This window comes from Ranitomeya imitator, chromosome 8 (assembly GCF_032444005.1).
Source record: "Ranitomeya imitator isolate aRanImi1 chromosome 8, aRanImi1.pri, whole genome shotgun sequence".
Taxonomy (NCBI): Eukaryota; Metazoa; Chordata; class Amphibia; order Anura; family Dendrobatidae; genus Ranitomeya; species Ranitomeya imitator.
In genome coordinates this window covers 145,569,287-145,588,047 of record NC_091289.1, presented here as the reverse complement: position 1 = coordinate 145,588,047, position 18,761 = coordinate 145,569,287, and the positions used below count along the sequence as shown (strand labels likewise).

Genomic DNA, 18,761 nt, shown 5'->3' with positions numbered 1-18,761 from the left:
TAGATGCTGGTCCAACATCCATCTACAGGACGGGATGCCCTTCCCCGATCAGTGCTGGTGCCCAGGACAGGGAGCCGCGACAGGACAGGGAGCCGCGACAGGACAGGGAGCCGCGACAGGACAGGGAGCCGCGACAGGACAGGGAGCCGCGACAGGACAGGGAGCCGCGACAGGACAGGGAGCCGCGACAGGACAGGGAGCCGCGACAGGACAGGGAGCCGCGACAGGACAGGGAGCCGCGACAGGACAGGGAGCCGCGACAGGACAGGGAGCCGCGACAGGACAGGGAGCCGCGACAGGACAGGGAGCCGCGACAGGACAGGGAGCCGCGACAGGACAGGGAGCCGCGACAGGACAGGGAGCCGCGACAGGACAGGGAGCCGCGACAGGACAGGGAGCCGCGACAGGACAGGGAGCCGCGACAGGACAGGGAGCCGCGACAGGACAGGGAGCCGCGACAGGACAGGGAGCCGCGACAGGACAGGGAGCCGCGACAGGACAGGGAGCCGCGACAGGACAGGGAGCCGCGACAGGACAGGGAGCCGCGACAGGACAGGGAGCCGCGACAGGACAGGGAGCCGCGACAGGACAGGGAGCCGCGACAGGACAGGGAGCCGCGACAGGACAGGGAGCCGCGACAGGACAGGGAGCCGCGACAGGACAGGGAGCCGCGACAGGACAGGGAGCCGCGACAGGACAGGGAGCCGCAGCATCGTTGTGAATATTTATGAGGTGTGGGACATGGATCTATTAAGACATTTTCTTCAAGCGATTATGCGGGCCGCTTCTTACCAGAGCGCATGTTAACATGTTTTCAAGTTCCAGCTCTGTTGCAATGTACAGAGCTGAGGAGGAACCGAGGAGCGACAAAGTGTATGGATTCCATATTGGGGACATATGATCATCTATATGGGGGGGTCACACTGTTTAATGCACCAGTCTTAATGAGGAGCATGCATTTTCTCAGTGAAGTGAGCTCGTGAGCTCCTCGACCAAAATATTACTCTAGTCAAAAACTAGACTAACATTTCTGGTGTATGAAATGCACTTTTTAAAAATTTGGCCGAGGGGCATAGCCGCACCGTGTCCCCTCCCCAGCACTGCCCATAAGTCTAAAACTGGCGTGTAAATGCCAAAAGTTGAAAAAGCTCTGCATTAACTTACATTGAAAAGTTATACTTTTCTTTACGCAAATTGTTTTATGAAAGAAAATTGGCAACATATCAGTATGTCTTTGGAATGTGGGAGGAAACAGGAGAACCCGGAGGAAACCCACGCAAAAATGGGGAGAAGATAAACTCCTTGCCGATCCTTGTTCTTGGTGGGATTTGATCCCAGGACCCCAGCGCTGCAAAGCAATAGTGCTAACCACTGAGCCTCCCTGCTGCCCTATGTCCGGTTTGCATTCATGCTGCAGAACATGGCGTGCGCGGTGACACCCAGGTGCTGACAACTTCCCAATGTTTTTGCACGTCGTATATAATGCGTATTCTGAACATTTCAGAGCAAAATTTGACACAAGTTTCTCTTCGGCAGAATAAACCGTTGGCAGCAGATCAGGACAGCACGGCGGTGACAACTCATGGAAATCATTGAGCATTTTACAGATTTGCACATTCTCTGAAAACTGATGTGTTAAGATATATAAAGGTTGACGTCTCCATGTACACAAAGACCCCCGGCACCCGCGGTGCATGGCAGCTCCCAGCTGTACACTTACCCAAAGTCCTAATGTCAAAATTACACCGAACGCCGCTCCGGCGCCTATTCAGCGAGACTTAAACACGGCCGTCACCGCTATTACTGCAAAAATATCAGCAGCTGCAAACAAAAATATGGAGGAGCACAAACTGAGCGCGAGTCCTCCTCCTCCTGCCCATTTAATAAGCCGTTCGCATAAAGCGGCCAAAGTCGCTCTTTGGTTTAAAGGCTGAAAATTACCAAGTAAGAATCCATTAAAAATAGAATTATTCTTACCGTTAATTTGGTTTCTAGGAACCTTCCACGACAGCGGTACTGGAGGATGTCTCCCCGCCCTAATGGGGGACAGGAAACACAAAGAGGTTAAATACCCTCCCCTTCCTGCCACCTCCAGTGTTTTTTCTGGACACAGTAGTATGTATAGTTACCACTTAAGTGCAGGAATCATCCAATAAAATTATCAGATAGGGAGGGAAATTAGTGCTGTCGTGGAAGGTTCCTAGAAACCAAATTAACGGTAAGAATAATTCTATTTTCTCCAGTCACCTTCCACGACAGCGGTACTGGAGTAGTACCAACAAGTAATTTCTAGGGGGGGACAACCGCTTGCAGAACTGTTCTGCCGAAAGTTAAATCCCGGTTGAAATCAAGCCTGTAGTGCCTGGTGAACGTATGGACTGATGACCAGGTGGCAGCTCTGCAAATCTGCTCCGTAGAAGCGTCACCTCTCTCTGCCCATGATGTTGACACCGACCGTGTAGAATGGGCCTTCAGTGATGGAGGAGGTGGTAGATTCTGGGATGAGTATGCCAGAGATATGGCTTGTTTAATCCAGTTGGCGATAGTATTTTTTGTCGCCTTTCTTCCTTTGTTCCTTCCGGAGAGTTGAATGAAGAGATTTTGGTCAATCCTCCAACTCTCTGTTTGTGAAAGATAATATAGAACCACTCTGCGGACATCCAGAGTGTTGAAGGACTCTTCTCTCACATTAGAAGGATCCGGGTAGAATGAGGGCAACGCTATGTCATGACCTCTATGAAAGTCTGATGTTACTTTAGGTAAGAAGGTAGGGTCTAGACGAAGGATTATACTATCCGATGTTACCCTCAAGTAAGGTTCTTGTATGGATAGGGCATGTAGTTCTCCTATCCGTCTGGCAGAGGTAATAGCCACTAAAAAGACCGTTTTCAGGGTAAGAACCTTTAATGAAGATTGAGATAAAGGTTCAAAAGGGTCCAGAGTTAGACTATTAAGGACCAAATTAAGGTCCCAAGGAGGAGTATTGTTGAGAACTCTGGGACGGATTCTACTTGCTGAAGTTATAAAACGCCTGATCCACCGATGTTTGGCTAGTTCTTGGTCAAAATAGGAGCTAAGTGCTGAAATTTGTACTTTCAAGGTATTGGGCCTAAGACCCAACTCTAGACCTTTTTGCAAGAAATCCAGAATCTTGGCAATATTAGGATGAAATGGGTCTGGAATATCTGGAAGATACCATGAGGAAAACTTCTTCCATATCTTGGCATAAATGGCATTCGTCACGGGTTTTCTACTGCTTTGGAGAGTATGAATTACTTCATCCGAGAGGCCTCTTGCCTTTAGTATTTCGGCCTCAGAAGCCATGCTGAAAGATTTAACCTGTGAAGGTTTGGATGCAGCAAAGGTCCTTGATGAAGAAGATTCTCCTTCTGGGTAGATATACTGGACCTTCTTGAGCCATGTCTAACATGGCGCTGTACCAACTTCTCCCCGGCCATGTTGGCGCGATTAGAATCGCCGTAACTCGCTCCGATCGAATCTTCTGTAGAGTTTTTGACAGCAATGGAATCGGAGGAAAAGCATAGACGAGGTTGAACCTCCACGGGTGAGAGAACGCATCTATGCCCAGTGCTCTGTCTGCCATATTCAGGGAGAAATAAGTTTGCAGCTTGGCATTCTGACTGTTGGCAAAAAGGTCCACTTCCGGAATCCCCCATCTGGAAATCAGGGAGAGGAAGACCTCCTGGTCCAGACACCATTCCCCTGGATGTACATCCTTTCTGCTCAGGAAATCCGCCTGGGTATTGGCTGACCCTTTCAGGTGAACTGCCGAAATAGAGAGGAGGTGCCTCTCTGCCCAGAAAAAAATGTTTGAGGCTAAGGTTTTTAATTTCTTGAATCTTGTGCCTCCCTGATGACGAAGGTATGCTACCGTGGTCATATTGTCGGAATATATCCTGACATGGTGTCCCTGAACAATAAAGGATGCGGCTTTTAACGCCTCTTCCACTGCCTTCAGTTCTCTGAAGTTCGAAGAGCTTGCTCTGATGTCTGGAGCCCAGGTACCCTGGAAATGGGTTCCATCGACTATAGCACCCCATCCCCTTTGGCTGGCGTCTGAAGTGAGTGTCTTTAGCGGGATCTGGTCCCAACTGACCCCCCGTTGGAGGTTCCGCAGCCGTAGCCACCATGTCAGGGATGTCCTGACATGATTGGGGAGGGAAATCCTTTTGGAAAGAGAACTCTGCTGTCCGTCCCAAGATGATAGGACATGGGTTTGGAGGACTCTCGTGTGGGCTTGGGCCCAAGATACCATCTGGATACAAGATGTTAGAGATCCCAGAATAGACATGGATTGTCGTAGAGTTGGAGTCTTCAGGGTTCTGAATGCTGTTATCTTCTGTACCAGATCGAGTTGACGTTCTCTGGGCAGAAAGGATTTCCTCAACTCCGAGTCCGGAAAGACCCCTAGGAACTTCTTCCTCCTGGAGGGAAGTAGGTCCGATTTCTCTAGATTCGGGATCCACCCCAACGACTTTAGTATTTCTAGAGATTTTGATAAGTCCGCCCTGAGGCGGGAAACTGAAGGAGCGACAATGAGTAGATCGTCTAGATAGGGTACTATGCAGATCCCCTGAAGACGGATGAATATAATGGCTTCTGTCATGATCTTTGTAAAGACCCCGGGAGCTGAGGCGATTCCGAAGGGAAGGGAGTTGAACTGGTAGTGTACTATCCCTTGCTCCTGAGATATTGCGAATCTTAGGTACTTCCGGAATTCTGGATGGATTGGGACGTGGTAATAAGCGTCCCTCAGATCCACTGTAGCCATCGCCCAGTCCTGTCCTATCAGAGGGATCGCTGTTTTGACCGACTCCATCTTGAACCTCCTGTAGGTTATTACTCGATTCAGGGGTTTCAAGTTGATTATTATTCGGTGTTTTCCCGAAGGTTTCTTGATCAGAAACAGGTGGGAATAGTGTCCTCTGCCTCTTTCTTGTTGAGGTACTGGGAAAATTACTCCTTCCTGGAGTAACTCTTGAAGTCCGCAAAGGAATGCGCCCTGAGGGCTGAGACTCTGCAATGAGGTTATCCTTATGTGATGAGGGGGAGGGCTCTCGAACTCTAATTTTAGTCCATTCTGAATAGTGTCGAGTACCCATTGGTTCGACAAAATGGAACTCCACTGGTTGATGAAGCTCGAGAGACGACCCCCAACGCCCTGGGCGTAGTCACTGCTTATCCGGGGTCTGCTGGGGCTGGGAAACCAGGATGTTCCTACCTTTCCCCCCTTTAGGATAGCTCCAGCGTCCTGATTTGCCCTTCCCTTTGAACTCTCGCTGGAAGGGTTGTTCCTTTGAGGGACGACAAAAACGTTTCTTCGGATTCCTCTGTTCCGGAAGCGCTTTCTTCTTGTCCGTTGCTTTTTCCAGAATATCGTCTAGGGCCTGCCCGAACAGATAGCGGCCCTGAAAGGGAATGGCACAGAGCTTTGTTTTGGACGTTATGTCCCCACTCCAAGACTTTAGCCATAGAGCTCTTCTGGCTGAATTAGAGAGAACTGCAGATTTGGCAGCTACTCTAACGGACTCTGCCGAAGCATCGGCTAGGAAGCCTGTAGCTCTCTGGAGAAGCAGGAGGGAATCTAAGATTACTTCCCTAGATGTTCCCTGGGTAAGGTGGTCTTCAAGTGTGCGGAGCCAACGAAATAGGGATCTAGCCACGCAGGTGGACGCAATATTTGTTTTAAGGAGATTGGTGGAAGTCTCCCAGGATTTTCTTAGCAAGCTCTCCATCTTGCGATCCATAGGGTCTCTGAGTTGGGAAGCATCCTCGAAGGGAAGGGTTGTCTTTTTTGAGACTCTAGAGACCTGCACATCTACCTTAGGGGTATCCCACAGAGAGACGTCTCCATCGAGAGAGAAACGATTCTTTAGCTCAAAGGGAACAGTAAGTCCCTTTTCGGGCGATTCCCATTCATGAAGAATGAGACTCTGTACATTCTCGTGTATAGGGAACCCCTTTAATTTAACATCTCATCCTGCACTGATGGTTTCTCCTCCTCCTCCTCCTCAACGCCCATTGTCCCCCTGACCATACTAATTAACTCATGTATGTCTTCCGAGGAAAAATAGTATTTCTTACTCTCCTCTTTGGGGGTGGAAGTGGAGCCCTCATTCTCCCACAAATCCTCCGAACCGGAGGAACGAATTTCACCAGAATCTGAATCAGACGTAACCGTAGCCATCTTCCTTTTTTTAGGGGGAGGTGGCGGAGGTAACAGAGACTGGGAAAGGGCCGATACTGAGGACTGAACTTCCTGTTTAATGAGGGATTTAATGCTCTCAAACAAGGATGGCTGTTCTGAGCGTAAAATTTCGTCAGTGCAGGGCTGGCACAGTTTCTTCTTGTAAGAAGAAGGAAGCCTTGATGCACAAACACCACATTTCCGATCTTCCGATTTTGTCTTGGAAGATCTGTCCTTCCTAGGGGCAGAGGCCTTGTCTCCCTAAAAGAGAGAGAAGGAGGACTAAGTATATAGCACCCTAAGGAATACAGGGATAAAGGGACCTTAACCCGCTACTCACGGTAGGAGGGAGGACGCAGGGCTCGGCAGAAGCAGAGATAGGTCTGTCACCTTCCATGGTCAGTCAGTACTGAAGTCCAGTCAGTCAGACAGGGGGCCTTACCTGGAGGTGACTTCCAGGGTTAAATACCGTGGAAGCTGCGTCCAATCGTGTGCTCCTCCTCCCGGTCCCAGGCATAGGGGAGAGAACCGCCATGCCCCATCAGAATTGCTTTCCGACGCGCGTGCGTTCCACCGCAGCGTTCGCTGGAAAGAAGATATGAAAAATCCTTTTTTTTTTTTGTCCTCGTGTTTAAAATAAAGATCCCTGTCCCCTCGCCCCTCCCACCCCCTGTGCGCCCACCCGCTGTTACTAAAATACTCACCCGGCTCCCTCGCAGCGTGCTGTCCTCGCCGCACCTTCTCCTGTATGAGCGGTCACGTGGGGCCGCCGATTACAGTCATGAATATGCGGCTCCACCTCCGATAGGGGTGGAGCCGCATATTCATTACTGTAATAAGCAGCACCACGTGACCGCTCATACAGGAGAAGATGCGGCGAGGACAGCACGCTGCGAGGGAGCCGGGTGAGTATTTTAGTAACAGCGGGGGGGGGGGGAGGTTTGTGGCACAGGGGGTGGGAGGGGAGTTGGCGACAGGGATATTTATTTTAAATACAAGGACAAAAGAAAAAAAATAAAAGGATTTTTCATATCTTCTGTCCAGCGAACGCTGCTGGAAAGAAGATATGAATGGCCGCTTCAGCACCAGATGCAGGGGACAGCACTTATCTCTAGCGCTGTCTCCTGCACGCTCCGCGTGGTACCCAGTCGGCACACGTGTGCCACACTGATGTACCACGGGAGCACACGGACACGGATAATTCCGGTACCGTCTCTTCCGGTACCGGAATTATCTGGACATGTGAGACTGGCCTTACACATTTGCACTAAAATAATCATAAAGATAAAGGGAATGTGACTTCAGAACATTACCTACTGTTTTTCAGGATTTTATGAATGTATCTGAATTTTGTGGTTTTTGTTTTTTTTATGGTTTGATGTATATTTTTTGGATAAAGAAATCTTAGAAATATTACTTTGACCAATAGACCCAATATTAGACTCAAGGGGACAGAGTCAAAGCTTGTACATCAGAAAAGTGGTGTAAAAGCCATAAAATCTTTGAGGCAAAAAACGTACGACTTTTGGGGTCTTCATGTTAGGCCTCTTCAGTCTTTTGGAGTCAGTCTGATACCGCCATTTTCCTCAAATAGCGGATCCGTCATTTTTTTTGGCGGATCCGCTATTTTCCCATAGACATGCATTAGCGACGGATTGTGGCGGATGGTCGTCCGTTCCATCTGCCATGCGACGGATCCATTTTAATTTGGTGGACGTCATCTAGACATTGACGGACATTGTAACGTTTTTTGTCTGCGCCGAAATGGCGGTTCGCGACGGATCCGTTGCGTCCGCCATTCCATAGAATGGCCGCCTATGGGCGACGGATCCGTCGCAACCGTCATTTCGGCGGATCTGTCGCCCCAATCCGCTTTTTCAATTGCGCATGCTCCAAAAAGTAGATACTTTTCCCAGACAACCCCCAAGTAACTGATCCGTCAAAAAAACGGATCCGTTAGAACCGTTTTCTCAACAATTGTGACGGATCCGTCACTATGTCGGAGCTGACTGACGCCAAACAACTGAAGTGTGAAAGAAGCCTTAGCTGGAATCCACTCCGCCTAAATGGGCAGAGCAGGGAGGAGCCGGGATGCGGCATGTCATGGCCACGTCTTCTCTACTCATAAGTGCCAGCGTTTTGTATGCCAGAGCACACGCCACTCAGAAGATGCGGCAAATGCATTAAGGGTCGTCTGTACGAGTTCCGTAAATTTTGGTGAATTGGCCACAGAAGCCCCGATTCATCCAGACCGGCAATTTTCGCACTAGTCTTAATTAAGGGGCATGTTGAAGGCAGACACTAACACACCGTTCAATGAATCAGAGGTGTGTGCCTTGATTTGTCAGGTCAGAAGTCTTACTCCAGTCATGTGGTAATGAATTAGTGTCCCGGTGTGACTTCAGATGTTCGTACAAATCGCGCCGAGATCGGACGGCAATGCACGGCCTGGCCGAAATCGGACGGCAATGCACGGACTGGCCGTGGGTCTCCCACCCAAGTGTGACCTCTTCACAGACGTCCAATGTCAGAACCATTTGTGCGGACGTATTAATACACCCTTACTGTGGGGTGCAGATACTTGACGCTCGCTTTTAGGGAAGCTGACACGACCACGCGGCCTTGAGGCATGAGGTGAATATTTTTAAAGACATTGACCATTGTTCCCTCAGTTCTCTGTATTTTTCCGATTGCCCAGTATGACATTAATTTGTGGTAGGAAATTCAAGTCCGGTCATAAATCGCCGTCTGATAGACACAAACTAGCTCCGAACAATTCAATTTTCCACTTGTATAAGCAAACAACAGGCTAAACAAGCGGGATGTGCGGAGACAGAGGCTGCGCGGCCTCACACCGGGCTTTATTGCCTTTGGGAATCTAACATTTCCCACATTACAGAGAATAATCCAGTTAGGAGCCTTGTGGCCGCTAATACACTGGATAACAACCCTCTCGCCCTAGGACCACATAAAAGGTTCCAGGCCCTGGAAGAAGCCGAGGAAATTAACTGAGCAGAAACTGAATTTCCCCGGACACAATTATTAACTACTGATACAAGAGCGGCTATTTCAGGAGCTTTTAGAAAAATAAAGAAATAAATTAGACAAAGCCGAGGAGACGTATGAAAATTACAGATGCAGCAGATTAAACGCATTCATCAATACCGGCCTTGTAGAGCGGGTTACTGCCTCTGTCCACTCCGTGTCTTCATACAGCACCCGCTCCTATTATAACCGGGGATGTCCAGCGACTTGGACTCCTAATCAATAAAGAAGTTAATTGAGCAAACGCTTATCAATGTGTAACCCTTTCTTAGCACAACTGTATCTGATCAGTGCTGCAGGCTTATGGCACAGCATAACAGCGCCAAGCTGCTTTCTCACTGTGCCACAGCACCGGCTAGCAATGAGATGTGTGACATCTGACCATCTGGTTACTAGGTAATCATTGCCTAGCAACCAGGCCCTTCCCTGGTGTTACCTGACAGCGCCAGCCCAACAACCAGGCCCTTCCCTGGTGTTACCTGACAGCGCCAGCCCAACAACCAGTCCCTTCCCTGGGGTTACCAGACAGCGTCAGCCCAACAACCAGGCCCTTCCCTGGAGTCACCTGACAGCGCCAGCCCAACAACCAAGCCCTTCCCTGGTGTTACATGACAGTGACAACCAGCAATCAGTCCCTTCCCTGGTGTTACCTGACAGCGACAGCCCAACAACTAGCCTCTTCCCTGATGTTATCTGACAGCGCCAGCCTAGCAACCAGTCCCTTTCTTGGTGTTACCGGACAGTGACAGCCTAGCAACCAGTCCATTCCCTGGTGTTACCTGACAGTGACAGCCTAGCAACCAGTCCCTTCCTTGGTGTTACCGGACAGTGACAGCCTAGCAACCAGTCCATTCCCTGGTGTTACCGGACAGTGACTGCCTAGCAACCAGGCTAAGCAGCCTTCTCAAGTTTGAAAGTTGGCTGCTGGTCATGGGATATTGGATACTTTCCTGATCAATGAGGATTTTACCGCTGGGACAATACCAATCCCAAGGAAAGGGACTCTGAAAAACCCTATGGTCCATTCATTTTTATGGGGGTGAGGAAGACCAAGGGAGCACTGCGCTCAGCTATCTCCGGAAGTCCAATTGAGAATGAAAGAAGAAACTACAGTGCACATGATCGACCACCCATTCACATATGGCTCTGAAGAGGCCCAGGTCTGAGGATTAGAAGGGGTTCCAGTGGTCAGCCCCCAGTAACCACCTAATGGACTGACAGGGGGCAACATTCAAACTTGGCAATTCTTTAAAACATCATTCAGGTCAAGGCAAAAGTGACACTTTGGGGTGTGGGGGGGGGGGGGGTAGGAAGTAGAGACAGCGGATTGCTGCTGCTGGCTGAATGAAGCCCTGTGTATGCACTTAAAGGGGTATCCCCATCCCCAAGATACTATCCCAATATGTAATGGGGGTAATAATATTGGTTGTACTTGCTAATTAAAAATGCAGTAGAGTATACTATATAGTACAGTTCTTCTGATCAGCTGTCGCTTACCTCCTGTGCAGGGCACTGTAGTAGCTTAGGGATCCATGGTTATGACCACCCAGACAGTTAGTTGTTAGTGGTCATAACCATGAATCCCTAAACTACTGCAATGACCTGCACATCAGTTAAGCTAATGAGAAGAACTATACTGCAATTCTAATTAGAGATATTTAAAAGAATAGAGGGAATTAGCAGGAGCCATTGCATTATGTGAATGCATCCCCTCCTTTGTGCCTACTCTTTCAGAATTAGCAAGGAGAAGGGGCGTTACACATTTCATACTCCCAATTGACTTAAAACTGCTCATCAATTGCATGATTGCAAACCGCATTAATCAGCATTGAGTTCCAGTGCTGCAGATTCATCAAAGAGTATACCATGATTTAAAAGAGGTTTTTGTGTTACACATTTTTAATTTCTTATTTTTTTCAAATCAATCTGTATTAAAAATAAACTGAAATCGAAATCTAGGAAATTTCAAGAAACCCTCATTAGGCACAATAAACAGAGTCTATCTTTTGTATTGAAGCATCTAAGGTGTGTACAAAGGTGACTGTGGAGAGAGAGTGAGGAGGTGAGCTGTGACATTGGTAGGTACAGTGTTATCAGCTCTGTCATTAAAATCCTGCCTCTGCTGATAAAGAGACTGCTGAAAACTCTTCCTAAAAAGACAGGAGTCGTTGTCAAAAAAAGGCTTACTGGTCTACGTGAGCATTGTAAGATTACCACTAATGATGAGCGAACATGCCCTGATATGGTGTTATATGAGCATGCTCAGGTGCTGACCGAGTGTCTTCGGCGTGCTGGAATAAAGTGTTAGAGTCGCCGTGGCTGCATGTCTCGTGGCTGTTCGACAGCTGTAACACATGCAGGGATTGCCAACACAATGCAGGAAATCCACGCACGTGTTGCCGGAGCGGGGACTCAAACACTTGGATAACACCTTATCCAAGCATGTTCGGTCATCACTAATTGCTTATTTAGTTTATTTGTTATATGAAAAAAAAAAATTATATATATATATATATATATACACACATACACACTCTCCTCCTGTGCCAGTTATGACTTGTATTGTTCAAAATTATTGTACCTGTTTTTATTATGTATACCCCTCCTCACATGTAAAGCACCATGGAATAAATGGCGCTATAATAATAAATAATAATATTATATATAATTTTTTTTTTTTTAAGTCATAGAACACAAACATCTAATTACGCAACAGGCACATTTCTAATGGTGAACCCACCATTGTAGGGAAGTAAAAATCTATCCATATGCATCACGTGGCTATGAAATTCCCTTACATGCTGCCGTGTCCGTCCATATAGAAATAGACAGATCACACTGAATAGTCATAATTTTTCATAATCTATACATATAGGTGTTATGCAAAAAACTAGAGATTAATGAGGTTGTCACTTTCTCGATGCAGGTCAGGATCAGCAGGATATTCTTTATGTGTTGTCAGCTGTAGAAGTAAAAAACCTACAGAATGTTCACTCGTTTTTCAGACTTTTCTCATAAGCAGCGATGTATAATCAGTAGTGATGAGCGAGTATACTTGTTGCTCGGGGGTCCTCCGAGTATTTGTTAGTGTCCAGAGATTCAGTTTTCCTCGCAGCAGCTGAATGATTTACAGCTACTAGCCAGCCTGAGTAAATGTGGGGGTTGCCTGGTTGCTAGGGAATCCCCACATGTAATCAAGCTGGCTAATAGCTGTAAATCAATCATCTGCCGCGAGGAAAACTGAATCTCCAAACACTAACAAATACTCGGAGACCACCAGATCAACGAGTATACTCGCTCATCACTGATAATCAGATGTGGTAAGAACGTGGCACTGACGCGGATCAGACACTATATGGGAGGATTTACCGCGTCAGTCCCGGTCCGCAGATTGGGCTCACTTCTGCATCAAGTGCATGGATTTCGGCAAAGACCATTCAGCCAGTATAATGATGTGTCTGAGGCTGGTTCCAGAGGATAGACCATCACACAGGACATCACAGAGGCCAGGATCCAGAGAGCGAGAGCGGCACGGTGGGAACGGGGGAAGTTACAAAAAGAAATGTATTGGGAAAAAAAGGTTCCCTATTCAAGTGTTGGTTCAGAGGGAAGATGGAAGCCGGTGAAAAATAAGTGACAGACCCTAGGAAGGATGTTCCCTCCTTTCATTTGCCCAATTTTAGCTTCCACATGTCACAAAAATAGAGAACTCAGGATTTCCCTTCTATGATCCAATAAAAGCAACAAAGAAGCAGAGCAAACGCTGAATGGCGGCCATTAAACGCCTCAGCTCCCTAGGACCAGCGAAGCAAGAATGTGGCTGCGTTATTGCTGTGGTTTATCTTTTACTTTGAAACATAGTATGTTTTCTCTGAAAATCTTGCAATGAAAAGGCAGAGGGCGGCACAGGGGCCCGGGCGGGCGGCACAGAGGCCCAGGAAGGCGGCACAGAGGCGCGGGCGGCACAGAGGCCCAGGAAGGCGGCACAGAGGCCCGGGCGGGCGGCACAGAGGCCCTGCAGCTCGGGAGTCATGGATTCTAGTCCCACTAATGACAACATGTGCAAGGAGTTTGTATGTTCTCCCTGTGTTTGCGTAGGTTTCCTCCGGGCACTCCGGTTTCGTCCCACACCCAAAGACATACTGATAGGGAATTTAGATTGTGAGACCCATCGGGGACAGCGATGGTGAGATCTGTAAAGCGCTGTGGAATTAATGGCGCTGTATAAATGAATAAAATAAAAAGTGACTCGGAGGATGTCTAGTCCAAAGCAGGTCTCCGGTAGCTTCTCGCTGCCCCTTAGATTGGCAGGTCTCTTCCTATTCACACTGTCTATAGTGTGGGTCATGTATGTTTTTTTCTTTTCATGTGTTTATTATTGGGGCCCATGGCCAAATATACAACAGTAAGGTGCCCATTAGTGATGAGCGAACATAGTCGGGATAATAATATGTGAGGGTCCCCGCGGCTGTTACCAATCCCTGCATGTGTTGTGACGGTCGCCACATTATTCGAGCACTCTGAAGACACTCTGATTAGACCTTATCGGAGCACGTTCGCCCATCACTAGAGTCTATATACAGCCTATAACACTGTGCTCCAAATTATTATGCACAAAGAGTTTAGGAGTGATAAGGTTAGAATTTTTTTGTTTGCCATTTAAACTCACTGATGCTGATGTGTGTCAGGGCTCTTTATATCACTGAAAGCAATTGCAGATACCTGTGCACATTAGTTTGGCAGGTGTGTCCAAATAAAAGCAAGACTACTTAAGAAGCTGTTCCACATTATTAAGCAGCCTACATTTTTGGCCAAAATGGGAAAGAAAAAGAATGTGTCGGCTGCTAAGAAGCAACAAATTGTGGAGTATTTAGGTCAAGGCATGACTACAATCAACATTGTCAAGACACTTCATCGTGATCATCGCACAATCAAGAAGCATGTAGCCGATTCCCAGCACCCACGTGTGCGCTGAGATAAGGAAAAATTGAGGACTCTTTCCAACAGGCAATTGCGTAAGGTTAAAAGAGCAGCTGCAAAAATGCCTCGTCATAGCAGCAGACAAGTTTATGAAGCTGCTGGTGCCTCCAACGTCCCCAGAACAACAAGATGCAGGGTCCTTCAGAGGTTTGCAGCTGTGCGTAAGCCATCCTGTCGACCACCTCTATCCACTGCACACAAGCAGAAACGGCTCCAGTGGGCCAAACGATACATGAAGACTGACTTCCAAACTGTTTTGCTCACCAATGAGTGCCGTGCAACGCTTGATGGTCCAGATGGATGGAGTGGAGGATGGCTGGTTGATGGACACCACATGAAAACACGGCTAAGGCGCCAACAAGGAGGAAGTGGAGTAGTGTTTTGGGCTGGAATCATGGGGAGAGAGATTGTCGGCCCCTTTATGATCCCTGAAGGGGTAAAGATGAACTTCATAATCTATGTGGAGTTACTAAAACAACACAAGAACCGTGCTTTCCGCAGCTAGATCATTTTCATGCATGATAATGCACCGTCTCATGCTGCAAAAAAACACATCTGCATCTCTGGCTGCTATGGGAAGAAAAGAGGACAAACTTATGGTGCGGCCACCATCTTTCCCTGACCTCAACCCCATTGAGAACCTCTGGAGCATCATCAAAAGGAGTGTCTATGATGGCGGGAGGCAGTTCACATCTAAGCCACAGCTCTGGGAGGGTATTCTGTCCACATGCAAAACAATTGAAGCAGAAACCATCCAAAAACTGACAAATTCAATGGACGAGAGAGTTCAGAAGCGTCTTTCGAACAAGTGGTCCTATGTGCAAATGTAACGTCACCTAGAATAAAGTTTTCACTTGAAAACTGTTTGATTTCATTTTGTAATAAGCTGATAATGCTTATAACTTCACAATTGACCATTTTTTGTTCAAAATTAAATAAAAAAGGTTGAAAACTCTGCTGTGCATAATAATTTGGAACATGCATTTTGAGTGTTTATTTTTTTTTAAAAAGATACTGATTTCATAGGCAGTTTGTTCCAAAACATTGCAATTATACTAGAATAGTAGATGACTGGAAAATAACAATGACTGCAATTCATAAAGGTAATTTAGAGAAAATCTGAGGAAATATTACTTGCATAATAATTTGGAACACAGTGTATACAGTGCCACACATTGGGCAATGCTCCTAAGAATCAGAGAACTCAGCACCACAAGCCATTATAGCGTCATTGTAGAATTACTTTATCGCCGAGATATCGGACCATACAGAATATCCACATGGCACATCAGAGTCCGGTCATTTGTTCTGCGCCAAAAGCTTTTTAAATTGAAATCAGATTTAATGTAGATTGAAAGCACTATAGAACATGGACAATGAGGGTCTCTGTGGGGGGCGCACTGACAGCACATCAAGGATTATTGCAGACTTGTGCACTAAACCCAGTGACATCTCCTGGGGGTCACTGACAAAGACATTCTTATGCCACATACCGGGCACCAGAAGAAAAGTGCAAAATACAACTTTATGATCCACACAAAGCGCAGACATCTGCAATTACAGGAACTTTACATGGGGAACATTTGGCAGAAAACACAAAAGTAACATCTGCAAAGAAAAAAAAAAAAAATAAAGTGGAATTATTCACTTTTGTTACAATGTTTTCTCCCACTTAGCAAGCCTAACTTGTATCAGAATTGTGAGTTCATAGAGAGGGGACCTCTATACAAGACCCCCATATATCAGCCAGCGCGCAGAGTAGCTACAAGGATATCCTTATTCTGGAGGAGCCTGGATAATCCTACATCTCACCATTGATTTCATGGTGTGTAATGCTTGATCTCTCCTGTGAGGGCGCTAGAGAAGAAATTAACACTTGCTCAATGGTGCCCCCCGCCCCTACAGATTATAGGCCATCAATGGAGGTTCTACCAGAAGTAGATGGGACACTTGACAAAAATGGATTCTCTAAACTCTGTTTAAAGGGGATGTCCACTACTTTAATATCCCTAAAATAGGTCATCACTATAAGATCAGGGTGGGTCCCACATCCCCGGCCAATCAGCCCGACATAGGCAGTGGACAAAGTAGAACATTGTAAGTCCATATACTGTTCAGAGGCCGCCGCATCTCATAGAAAATAAAAACAATTTACACAACTCCCACAGAAGCTCCATTCCTCCAATGACGGTGCTGCCATTCCCAGCAGATCATATAACCTCTGCAGCCAATCAGTTGATACCGACTGGCTGCAGCAGTCATGTGACCTCCTCCCCAGGGAGTAACAACACCCACATTGGAGGATCAGTGCCTCTGTGGGGGGTTAGTATGGATGGTTTATATTGTCTAAAAAAGTTCCACAATTGGATGTGTTTAAAAAGAAAAATGTCTCTGTGCCGAGATAATCTTATAAATGTCCCCTGCTATGTACTGTGTAATGGCCGTGTCTGACCGTACCACAGCTCCTGGGCAGGGAGGAAGCAGAGGAGTCTACAGACAGGACAGCCTGGGATCACAGCTGCTGCTTTCTGGGAGAGAAGACATTTGCTTCTTGTTTTTAAACATGTTTTATCTCACAGAAAGCAGCAGCTGTCCAACCCCATTAAAGCTTCTACTAGTTTCAGCACTCTTCAGTCTGGGTGACCATTAACAGGAATACAGCATACATTAGGGCCATCACCCAGCTTTCCCGGGATCCGGAATGACAAGCTGCCCATAGCAAGGCACAGGCAAAAATAAAAAAAACTGGTCAGAAAGCTGTAAAATAATTCTTAACGCATCTCCTTTATCGGATGGGACACCTAATGGCTCGGTGGCACCCACCTGGCCAGGATCACTACCAGCCACAAGAATTCACAGGGTCTGTACCGGGCCAGCGATCAGTCACAGACTCAGAACAAACACTGCCAACATTGGGACAATCACACTGAAGACAATTATAGGAAGCAACAAGCGACAGAATCTGCAGAAGATGCGGCCCCCAGAAGACCGCAGCCCCCAAGAAGACCAAAGCCCCCAGAAGACCGCAGCCCCCACCTGGCCAGGATCACTACCAGCCACAAGAATCCACGGGGTCTGTACTGGACCAGCGATCAGTCACAGACTCAGAACAAACACTGCCAACATTGGGACAATCACAATGAAGACATTTATAGGAAGCAACAGAATTTGCAGAAGATGCGGCCCCCAGAAGACCGCAGCCCCCAGGAGACATGGCCCCCAGAAGACCGCAGCCCTAGAAGACGCGGCCCCTAGAAGACCGCAGCCCCAGAAGACATGGCCCCCAGAAGACCGCAGCCCCAGAAGACATGGCCCCCAGAAGACCGCAGCCCCCAGGAGACATGGCCCCCAGAAGACCGCAGCCCTAGAATACGCGGCCCCAGAAGACCGCAGCCCCAGAAGACATGGCCCCCAGAAGACCGCAGCCCCAGAAGACATGGCCCCCAGAAGACCGCAGCCCTAGAAGACATGGCCCCCAGAAGACCGCAGCCCTAGAATACGCGGCCCCAGAACACCAAAGCCCCCAGCAGTGTACAGTAAGCAGCACATAAAGACACAATGTGACGGCACAATCATGGCGCTGACGAATGGGCGCAGAGATTTAGAAATCCCACCAATCACAATGTAGCAGGGATCCCTTTGCTGGTTACATTACTGCAGTAACAGGGGAGACTCCTTCCCACGGGGGTGGTCACCTGTTGGCCGCAGCCCATTGGGGGGCCTTTTCCCCCAGCACATGCAGGCTGGCTGCCGGCTAGAGCCCGCTGTTATCAGCCAGCACAGCCTCCACGGCTGCAGGCACGGTCCAGCCCCGGTGTCCCCTCCGCCAGGGCCGGCAGACATGCAGATCAGTGTCTGGGACTCGCATTAGCAGGCGGCGGCGGCTCCCCGTCCCTCCCCCGGGGCCGCTTACCGAGCTTTCCCCTGGAATCCTCCAGCTTCTGGATCTGGTTCTCCAGGAAGAGCATCGCGACCCCGAAGGTCAGCACCGCCAGCAGCTGCAACTTGGGCGGCATCATAATCCTTAGGAGACCCATCAACCTAGTCTATGGCGACATAACGTGGGCACCGGGGGTTGTGGCGAGAGGCTGTGCCCCCAGCGCAGACACCCGGCGGCTGGGCTCGTTCCGCGGAGGAGGCTCCACCACAGGCTGCGGCTCCAGCGTGATCCGCGCGCTGTGTGTACACTGACTCTCCGCCGCTCCTCCAGCTCTAGCCGCAGCGCCGGCCCATTGCGTCTCACGTCACGTTACCACGCCCCCTACGCGTGACGTACACAACCCGTCTCCGTTTGACTGGTTGCTAGGTAACCAAACCCGGCCATTTCCGACCTTCCCATTGGCTGGAGCTCTTCTCCCATTGAGTGATGCCTCGTATACTCTGGGGACCTAGCATATAGCTGTCCCGATCACTGCCTGACAGGAAAACAGCACATGACAATATCTGTCTATTTCTATGACAGGACGCGCAGTACAGACCCCTCCTCCGTGCCAGAGAGCATGTGACGCTAATAATACTGCGAAATAAA

The 18,761-nt window shown here is 48.3% G+C and overlaps 1 protein-coding gene across 2 annotated transcripts in view; it reads right to left on the bottom strand.

Annotated features, from left to right (window-relative positions):
* HS2ST1 (heparan sulfate 2-O-sulfotransferase 1) overlaps positions 1-18,474 on the bottom strand; it is a 140,195-nt gene extending 121,721 nt beyond the window's left edge. For both annotated transcript variants that reach the window (XM_069737520.1, XM_069737521.1), the window contains exon 1: positions 18,147-18,474. In XM_069737520.1, coding sequence (XP_069593621.1) covers positions 18,147-18,270 — 124 coding nt within the window. In that variant the 5' untranslated portion in view covers positions 18,271-18,474. The remainder of the gene's footprint in view (positions 1-18,146) is intronic.
* Positions 18,475-18,761: the final 287 nt, after the last annotated feature.